Raw genomic sequence first — 9,852 nt, 5'->3', positions numbered from 1 at the left:
GCCTCCTGTCAGACAACCAATTTTCAATCCAGGCCAATATACTTTCCCAGACTCCACTTTCCTGTAACTTACTGATAAATCTCTTGTGCGGCACCTTATCAAACACTTTCTGGAAATCCAAATATACAACATCAACCTGTTCCCCTCTAGCCACCGCACCCATTATATCCCTTTCTAAAACCATGCTGCGTCTGCCTGATTGAACCCTAACGTTCCAAAAGTTTCACTATTTCATCTTTAATGACGGCTTCAAGCATTTTTCCAACTACAGACGTCAAGCTAATTGGCCGATAATTTCCAGTCTTCTGCCTACATCCCTTCTTAAAAAGTGGCGTGACATTTGCTGTCTTCCAGTCTGCTGGGACCTGCCCAGAATCCAAGGAATTTTGGTATATGACCACAGTCCAAAGTACTGATCTTCTATTTAACCAACTGAGTCGATCAGGGAGGAGGGCCATTGAGTACAACAGATGATAAGAATCACTGGAAGAGCTGATCTGATTTTTGGATGGTTCACTGTTGAACCTTTGCCGACACAATCCTCAACGGAAAAGGCAATATCTGCTCAAAAAAAAAGGGTCTGCTTTATCAGTCAATTTGCTATAAAATTTGATTGTTTGAAAAACACTTTTTGAGGACTAGAGTTAGAAATGCATTAGATCAGTTTCATTCTCAAACAGGAGTAACAATACATCAATATAAGGTATAAATGCAGATGCCAACAGTAAAAAAAAAACCTCAATTGTCTACTTACAGCTGTATTTGTGAAGTAACATTGGTCAGTTTGTCCTTTCACAAAATAATTATTGAATAATTTTCTAATTCTCCCTAACAGTATTATTTGTTTGCAAGGTGTTTCTTTAGGTGCAGCTTCACGTTGTGCACAGATGAAAAACTTTGAAATAATGATGCACAATTTCTCGATTAAGGGCTTTTTCCCCCCTGTTTTTAAAAAATGTATAGAGAACATCACATTACTATCAGTTGCATTCAGATTTTAGCAATGACTTTTAATAAACCACAGTAGAAATATTTATGAAAAAGCAGCTGTCGTGTGAAATTATACAAAATGTTTGCTCTACAAATTCAAATTAGTTTTATTATTCCGAACATTGAAAATGAATGCTTTAAGTTTCTGTAGAATCAAACATCTAAATTATTTTATAAGCAATATGCCAATTGAATTGTTTAATGAACCTTGATGGATTAAATTTCAGTTTGTAATCCCATAATTAAAATATTAAGGTTCATCCAATCATGTCAATTAACTTTACTCAAAGCAGGCTATTTACACCTCATCAGGTTTAATGATATTGGAGTAAAGATGCACAGATCCCCATTGATCATCCCTTTCTGCACATTTTGACAGCTTTTAAGATGACCACACTCTTTTCGAAAAAAACTAGATGACATATAGTACCTTTTACCACAATTTATCAGCCATGAAAAAAATGTTCAAAGTTTTGCATGAATACTCAAGAGTTTGCCTAATAATCTCAAGTCAAAAGCTTTTTGGGATGCATTTCAAATTCATGGTGGGAAGATCTGAAGGAAATAATGCCTTGCAGGTCATATTTACGTTACCAATGATTGCCACCTCCATCAAGTCCTATAGCAAACTATAACTGCTTTTGGACAATTATGTTCAATAGATTTTTGAAGTATTATGGATTTACAACCCATATCTCACTCCCAATATGAGACATCTGCTTCCTTAAAAATCTCTGGATAGTTTCCATGGAGTATGAATGATTTGGCACCCAACACACTTTTTGGCTATGTTTGCTGACTATGTTTAAGTCCTGTTATGGCCAGGAACTCTCAAGTGCAAACCAGTAATGCACCGCAGTAAAGAACATCAAAGTATGAATAAAACAAGCTGATTTTAAAAAACCTATCTGCAAAACAGTGTTAACTGAACATTGCAACACTGCAGCAAATAGATCTGTTAACAAAATGAATGCTTAAATCTAAACTCCTACACGATTCAACAAAACATTTTAGATTTAAAGTAGTTACTTACACTCCACATTAGGTTGCAAATATAATAGTATTCAGTTGTATGCAGTATTTAAAAAAACTAAATCAACCAACCATTTCTACTTATTGTTATTCAGATTCTACATATTTTCATTTTCATCTGAAATCAAATTTCTTTGGATAAAACATTGAATGCCATTCAGTTACTTGCCATTAGTGACTGATCGGGAGTGTTTCGCAATATTTAATAACCAACCCAAGGCTCAGGTGCACTTGCTTTATTTTCACAGCAAGTCGCTACAAGTTGAGGAGTCGCAACTTATCTAGAGGCCAACCTGAAGCTAAATTTCATGTTAAATAGTAAAGGTGACATGTTAAATAAAAGATTTAACTTTTATTTAAAATAAATGCATTTATACATAGTTTCAAAAACAAATAATATGCTTCATTGTTTAGGATGTCTGTGGCACACTGTCAGTTAGCTGTTACAATTAAACATGATAAAAGCAAGCTAGGTTCAAAAATTAATTCTTTCATTGAAATAATTTTGTACTATTAGCTTTTGCCAGTAAAAACACATCCAAACATAATACATTGTGAGCACATTAACTGATGTGATGCTATAGTTCAAAATCTGTACAATTATATAAAACTTGTTTTTACATTAGTTACATGAAAACCATACTTCATATAGCATTACTTCATAATGTATTGGAAAGATTTCATTCTTTAAGTGAGAAAAGGTAACTAATGCTGGTGATTAAAATGGCTTCACATAATACTATAAAGGTGTGTAAAAAAAAAAGAACAGTATGTAAATTAAACTAATAAACAGACATTTTGGTATGCAAGCTAAAACAATGAGCTGTACTCTTTGAATTCCAAAACTACCCTCATGTTCTATTTCGCTCTAGTAGTCCTGATGTATGCAAGGGATTATGGTTTATGTTCTTAAAAAGGTCTTAAAGGCACAAACACATGCAAAGTTTGATAAATATTCTGTCCTTTCTTGTCCTAAGCATACATTTCATGGATAACTTACTTATACTGTATGGCTGATTCCAAGGCTTTCATTACGGAACAAGATGCTGATGAGGGATCATTCAAGGTCACTTGCCTGATGTAGAGAACATGCCACGCCCAAAATTGCAGTAGGTTGTTGGTAGCTAGATACTAAGAAGTGCTCCTGTTAGTGCACATACAGTGTTAACTGATCAGATAACTAAAACAAAAAAAATTTATGGTAAAAGATTACAGTACAAGGCGCTTACTGGAATAAGCGGCATAAGTTGAGTAACACCACTCCTTTCTAAAAAAGACCTTTTCAATGGCTTAAGCATATCTTTTAAAGTATTTGCTGTCACATCCATCCACTGGTAAGCTTAAAGAACATATCTTCATCCAAGCTTTCATTCTGATCTTTAGCTCGTGTCGATAGGAAGATGTAACCACCAATGAACTCGTGAACTACCTTGCAGTCGATATCGCCACAGATAAAAGAAAGCCGAACTTCATCGGCAAACTCAACAGTCACCTAAATGTAGGTTGAGAAAGTATTTTTAACATTATATTCTCTCCAATATTTTATATTGAATATGTGCTCTGCCAAATTAAAGATACAGTAGCTACAATCCCTTCTGTTGATTAATTCTGATCAAACGTAAGGAGAAATATGCACTCTTAACTTTTATTGACCATGAATACCATCCATTTCACTAATTTATTTCTAAAATGACAAGTAAAATGCAGGAGGAAAGGAATAAGAAAATCTAATTAAAATTGTTTGTTTAAAATTCTTCATTGTGTACATTGTACTTTGGAAGGTCATCTTAAAAGTCATGGGAAAGCAGAATTCATTCACAGGGAGAAACAGTTATTATTTTGTTTTCCCACAAATTACCTTCCATCTTCTAAATCATCCCCCCCCCCCACCACCAAAAAAAAAGAACAGATGCTATGTTAATTATAATTTTTAGAAATGAAAAAATTTCAAATGCGGAGACAAGTTCGATGCATCTAAAATCAGAATATACAGTTCACTAAAATTTTTGCTTGGTTGAAGTTGGTTCATCTGCAACTTCAATTTGGATTCCATTCAGCCTGCCTATCTAATTTCACATTTTTAGGTCTTGAACCATTGCACTACCATGGGATTTTAAGGGCACAATGAAGTAATTTTGATGAGTATTTCTCCCTGCACCCAATTCCAGCTCCCAGCCCTCGAATCCCTTCAATTTCTCATGTCATTCTACTTCTTTCTGCTTGGTTAGTAACTTCCAAGAAAAAAATTAAGACAACCCAAGTTAAATCTCATCATCCTTCTGTGGTCCATTTATAACCCCAACCTATCCAAACTTCCCTTGTCGTTCCAACGCTTCCAGTTGCATATTCTCCAGTAACCACATTCATCCTGTGCACAAATAGGAACTGCACACAGTTGCCCAGCTTCTGTGTTTTGCATAGTTCTAGCTGAGACTTCCATCTCTTGCACCCAATGTTGCAGCTAAAGAGAGCATTCCATGCACTTTCCTAATCTTCTGATCCACAGGATAGATAGGTCCACCACAATTCAGTATCTGACTATTTATTGTTTATGAACATGCCTCGATTTATTCTTCATTTGCCATTTTTTTGCCCACTTGACCAGACCCTACCTACCCTCATGAATAAACACAACCACAACTTCTTGTTACATGCACAGGACAAGATCAAGTCCAAATCAGTCATACACAAATGGAATCTGGAGTCAAGACCTATCACAGCTCAAAGAAAGAGCCCTCCAAACTTAAAAAACCCATTAGCCATTTTTAATTTGTTTTGAATCACACGGACCCTTTTACTGACCAAGTTTTGCACTGGATCTTGTCAGGAGCTTTGGTAAAATCAACATATGCCATTCAAACATTGCTACCTCACTTATCCAAACTTGGCTTTCTCTTAAACGCATTCAGATCAACCTTGATATTTCTAAATGTGGCATATTATGGTCATTCAATTCCTTATAATAACGTAGTCAATATCAAAGTAAACAATTATTTGATCTCTTTTAAAAAAAAAATTTTGCTACACTATATTTGTACAGAGAAAAGATCTAAAAATGATCAGTGCCTGCACTATTTCTTCCTTTGATTTTTCTTCTAGTTTGTTTGTTAAATCCTTTTTTATTTCCTCAATAACTAAACTATCTGCATTGTTCCTCTTAAGTGAGGACAAAAAATGTCTAATTACAACCCACTATCAAAATTTAACAATTCAGTTCCAAGATTCAAATATAAACTTAACGGTCAGATTTAAGATAACAATTCAGAACATTTCTAATTGAGCATACCATTTTGATCTCCCAATTTACATTCCATTGCTTCATGTTGCTGAACCTCCATGTCTTGATTGCATCTCCTGTGCTTGAATCCATCCTGATCAATCTATTATAGGCTATGCCAATCAGATCATCTTTCTTACATCCTTGAAATCTAAATTGTAACACATAACATAACATTTTAAAGCAAAGTGCAGCTTGATTGCAACAAATATTATTAAAGTATTTTAACAATCAAATAGAAAAAAAAACATTTGGCAATCACCTAAAAGCACCCACTTAACAGATATTAGGATTATTTTCAGAAATCAATTATACATTAGACTGCATTAAATAATGCAGAGAAAAATCTGGGACCAGCAAAAATTGAACTGCAGAGCAATGAATTATAGTACACTGCAGAACTAGAGCTTCAAACAATCATTAACCATCTTTTATGTTCAAGAAAGCAGCAAATTTACAATCTGTTAGTATAAAAGCAGGAATTGAAAAAATATATTGGGATTCATTTTGAAAAGTTAAAATTTAAACACAGATATCCTTCCAACAGGAAGAGTGCACTAGTGCAAATCTCCAAAAAAAATGGACATTTCTTTTTCAAAAATTTGCTCAAGGGCAGAACAAAATGGCCTGATTTTGTTATTGTATTTTGTTCATTTCTAAATTATAAAGACAGATTTTTTTGGACATTTACAGTTGTTTCAGACATATTTTGCAGTCAGCTGTGAATGGAGTCTTATTGTATCATGTCCAGCAATGAAGCAATTTCTAGGATATAATGCTGCAAACATGGTAAAACAATGAATGTCAGCAATTATAGAATTCAAACTAAATTGTGCTTTTCCAGGGAATTTTCAGAGGATGCATTTCTTACAAAGGTTTTGTTTTTCCTTGTAGTCCCATTGCTGACCTTCCTACTGAAACCATTTAAAACACCAATGTTGCCTGCTCAAATATTTTCTACTTCAAAAAGGGAGTGATGCCATTAATGTCATCTGTCTCAAACAACTCAGATTTATTCATAGTTAAAGCAAAGATCAATGTTAAGCTATTGATGGCCAAAGATGAGGAGGCAGAATTCTGCACATATCAGTGCATGGGTCAAAAAACATACTTCCAGGCACTAGAAGTGCCGCTCAAAATAGTTACTGGGAGACACGTGACAGATCAAGGATGGATTTCCATTCTTCCTATTCCTCAATAGGAAAAAGGTACTTAACTTGAGAGCTGCTACTTAATGATTGCAAAGTATACATGTCCTAGTGTCTAGTCCAGAGAAACTAAATAATATTAAATAACAAATGCTGACTGTTTCCCATTCCAAACTTTGTGTATGCCTTACCAAATATTTCCAGTATTTTTTCCTTTTTTTAGATTTCCAGTGTGTGTAGTTGTTTGGTTTTAACTAAATGTAATGCCACCTTATCACCACTTTGCAATATGCAGCACTGTAGAAAATGACATGGATTATTTGGAACAACTTTCAGCCAATTGATAGAGGATGCATTCAAGCTAGGAGATGCTCGTCAAAGGATTTCTGGTAGAAATGGAGAAATTTGGCTTAGGAGTAGCTGCTGAAAGCAGGAGAAGGGAATTTTTCTGCTACTGTTGGTGTGGTGTCAATAAGGAATGAAAAAAAAGGAAATGAAACCTGCAGATCATTCACTCATTTAAAACACAACTTTCTCCAAATCAAAGGAGTAGCCATGAGTACACCTGCATGGGTCCTGGCCATGCCTTTTTGTGGTGCAAGGCTCCTCAACTCTTCTTTCACTACACTGACGACCACAGTGGTGCTGCCTCATTCACCAATGATGAGATTGTCAACTTTATTCACTTAGCTGCTAACTCATCCACTTCAAATTCACTTGGTCCTTCTCCAGTGACGCGCTCCCCTTCTTGATCTCTCTGTCTCCATCTCCGGAGACAAGCTTTCTACAGATTTTAAAAAAATTAAAACAAATCTACCAACTCCCACAACTATCTCGACTACACTTCTTCACACCCAATCCCCATGAAAGGATTTTATTCCTTTTTCTTAATTCCTCTGGCTCATCTTCTCCCAAGATGAGATCTTCTAGTCCAGATCGCCTGATGTCCTCCTTTTCCACCATCAACTCTGCCCTTACCCGCATATCCTCCATTTCCCATTCATCTGCCCTGTCCTCCTCTGCCCCTAGACACAATAGGATTCCCCTTGTCCTCACCTACCACCCAACCGGCCTCCACATCCAACAGATTATCCTCTACAATTTCCATCACCTACACGATCCTACCACCAGACACATCTTCCCCTCTCTGCTTCCGTAGGGACTGCTCCCTTTACGATTCCCTCGTCCAATCATCCTCTCCCAGGAAGTGCCACACTTAGGCCCACCACACCTTTTCCATCACAACCGTTCAGGGCCCCAAGCAATCGTTCCAAGTGAAGCAACATGTCACCTGTGAATATTTTATTCATTTTCTTTTCATGTTGAACAAAAGATAATTAATGTTAAACAAAAGCTCACTTGAAGAATATTTGTGTGAACCAACAAAAGAAAATTACCTTGAATGCACCTTTATGGCACATGATCATTTTAGATACACTGGTGAATTGTTCATTTTAATGCAAGCAGAAGACACTGGTTTCATCTTTTTAAAAATATCAATCACATGATAACTTTGTGCAGCTGCTGAGAAAAATTAAACATTGGATCTGATCTCACCTTCAAGAACCGTTAAAGCGTTTAAAAAAAGGTGTAAAAAGCCTACCAAATTTCTTTCAATGCAAATGTTTATAAAATGCATACTTCATTTTTACCTTGCAATGAAATGAGTGATGCCAAACTCAGGTAGTGATTGCCAGGCCTGGATAAACCTCATCTTTGCTTCAATGAGACTCATTTGAGCTACATTCTGATGGGCCTCAAGAATTCTGGCAGAGATCTGAAAAGGAATGAAATAAAAAAAAATCATAGCTATGCTAAGGAAGTGTTCTCAAAAGAGCACTGACCGCAACAAAAACCAAAATAAAACAATGGCAAAAACCTGAGTAAAGGTTAAAAGCGTAGACATATTCAGGACTGGAAAGTTAGTTTTCTTTTGTTAAAAAAACATTTAGCTCGAGAAAAAACTTCCACTGTCACGTGATCAAATAAGAAACCAAGCAGGCAGTTGTATACAGTATTCCTATAGTCTTCCATTTCTGCTGATGACATTTTAAACTCAGGATTCAAACTTTAGGCCTTCAAAGTTAAAAAAAAGGGGAATGCATTTTAGACTGAATTCTCCAGTGTCTGATTTTATAAAAACGTCATTATTCTAATTTACTGATCGCTCTTTGTCTCCAAGCTTGGATCGAGTGGAGGTTTTCACTTCAGCATTAACATTGAACACTTCTGACACACAAGGCAGCCCACACGTACAAATACACAAAAACACATTCTTCCCATCACAGAAACTGAACTGACCACTTACCAAATCCCTTACATAGCCTGGCTGAAGAGGGCAGCATGAAGAGGGCAAAGGAAGTTGAAAGAAAATGCAGTAAGAATAAGGTTAAAAGCAGCACACAAACAGCTTTTCACACCCATCCATCTGCCTCCCACCATTCAAAAGCACAATCCCCTAGAGCAATTAATGCATTATCCAAATTGTTGTATAAGCAACTTTATTAAAAAATCTTTAAAATAGCAGTATTCTGAGCACCAAAATCTTGAGACTACCCAACTACTAAGGGGATGACAGTGTGTGTGTCTGAGGAAATATCATCAAATTATCACTTACTAAAAGCCCCCTGTTGGATTTCTATCCAACTCTCGTTTCACAGATTGCAGAGAAAATTAGAAAAAAAATAACAGGAACAGCATCTGATCGTCACTCTCATTGAGATGAGTTACATTTGATCCTCCTCAATACAAGATATTTTCCAGATTATAGACACCAAAGTTGTTTTGGAAAATGCACGATCAATGAATACAACACATCATAATGAGCCAGAAGGAGTGATGGCTGCTGAAGGAAGGGCAGAGGTCGTAATTGTAAAAGGAATGACGGAAGTGTTAACCCTTTATTTAAAATTATGTCAGATATAGTAGCATTCAAGACATATTAAGTAAAAAGAAGCAGTTCTGAAGGTCTCGGGAGCTGGTCAGTGTGCACATTATGGAAGAAGAGTTTACAGAGAATTTAGCTAATCTATCCAATTCCTTCTTAAATAAGCAAATTAGATTTGGAATGGAGAAGCTAATAAAGTTCCCTTTCCAAGAGGGAGGGATAGAGTAATTCAAACAACAAAATTCTAGCTATGGGAAACATTAAAAAAAGATAATAACCATTAGAAATATGTGCAATACTTTTCAAAACGTCAGCACCCCTCCCCCCCTTGTCTGGAATTGGATCGATGACTTTCTATCTCACAGGCTGCAATCAGTGAGGAATGATGGTAGCACTTCCTCCACATTCATCCTCAATATTGAGGCCCCACAATGTTGTGTACTCAGACTTGATTCAAATTAAATTCTTCAATTCGGATTTTAAATTAGCATTTTTCTAGATTTACTTTGCATTAGTTG

General features: G+C 35.9%; 1 protein-coding gene across 6 annotated transcripts in view; it reads right to left on the bottom strand.

Moving 5' to 3' along the window:
* Nucleotides 1–2,359: 2,359 nt before the first annotated feature.
* fermt2 (FERM domain containing kindlin 2) overlaps nt 2,360–9,852 on the bottom strand; it is a 160,165-nt gene continuing 152,672 nt past the window's right edge. For 4 of the 6 annotated variants that reach the window (XM_069917002.1, XM_069917006.1, XM_069917004.1 and 1 more), the window contains 4 exons: nt 8,756–8,776; nt 8,100–8,224; nt 5,309–5,450; nt 2,360–3,514 (listed from right to left, as the gene is read on the bottom strand). In XM_069917002.1, coding sequence (XP_069773103.1) covers nt 3,341–3,514; nt 5,309–5,450; nt 8,100–8,224; nt 8,756–8,776 — 462 coding nt within the window. In that variant the 3' untranslated portion in view covers nt 2,360–3,340. The remainder of the gene's footprint in view (nt 3,515–5,308; nt 5,451–8,099; nt 8,225–8,755; nt 8,777–9,852) is intronic. The other 2 variants (XM_069917003.1, XM_069917005.1) reach the window with 1 other exon arrangement.

This window comes from Narcine bancroftii, chromosome 2 (assembly GCF_036971445.1).
Source record: "Narcine bancroftii isolate sNarBan1 chromosome 2, sNarBan1.hap1, whole genome shotgun sequence".
Taxonomy (NCBI): Eukaryota; Metazoa; Chordata; class Chondrichthyes; order Torpediniformes; family Narcinidae; genus Narcine; species Narcine bancroftii.
The sequence above is the reverse complement of the archived record's forward strand: the minus strand, read 5'-3'. Positions and strand labels throughout refer to the sequence as shown.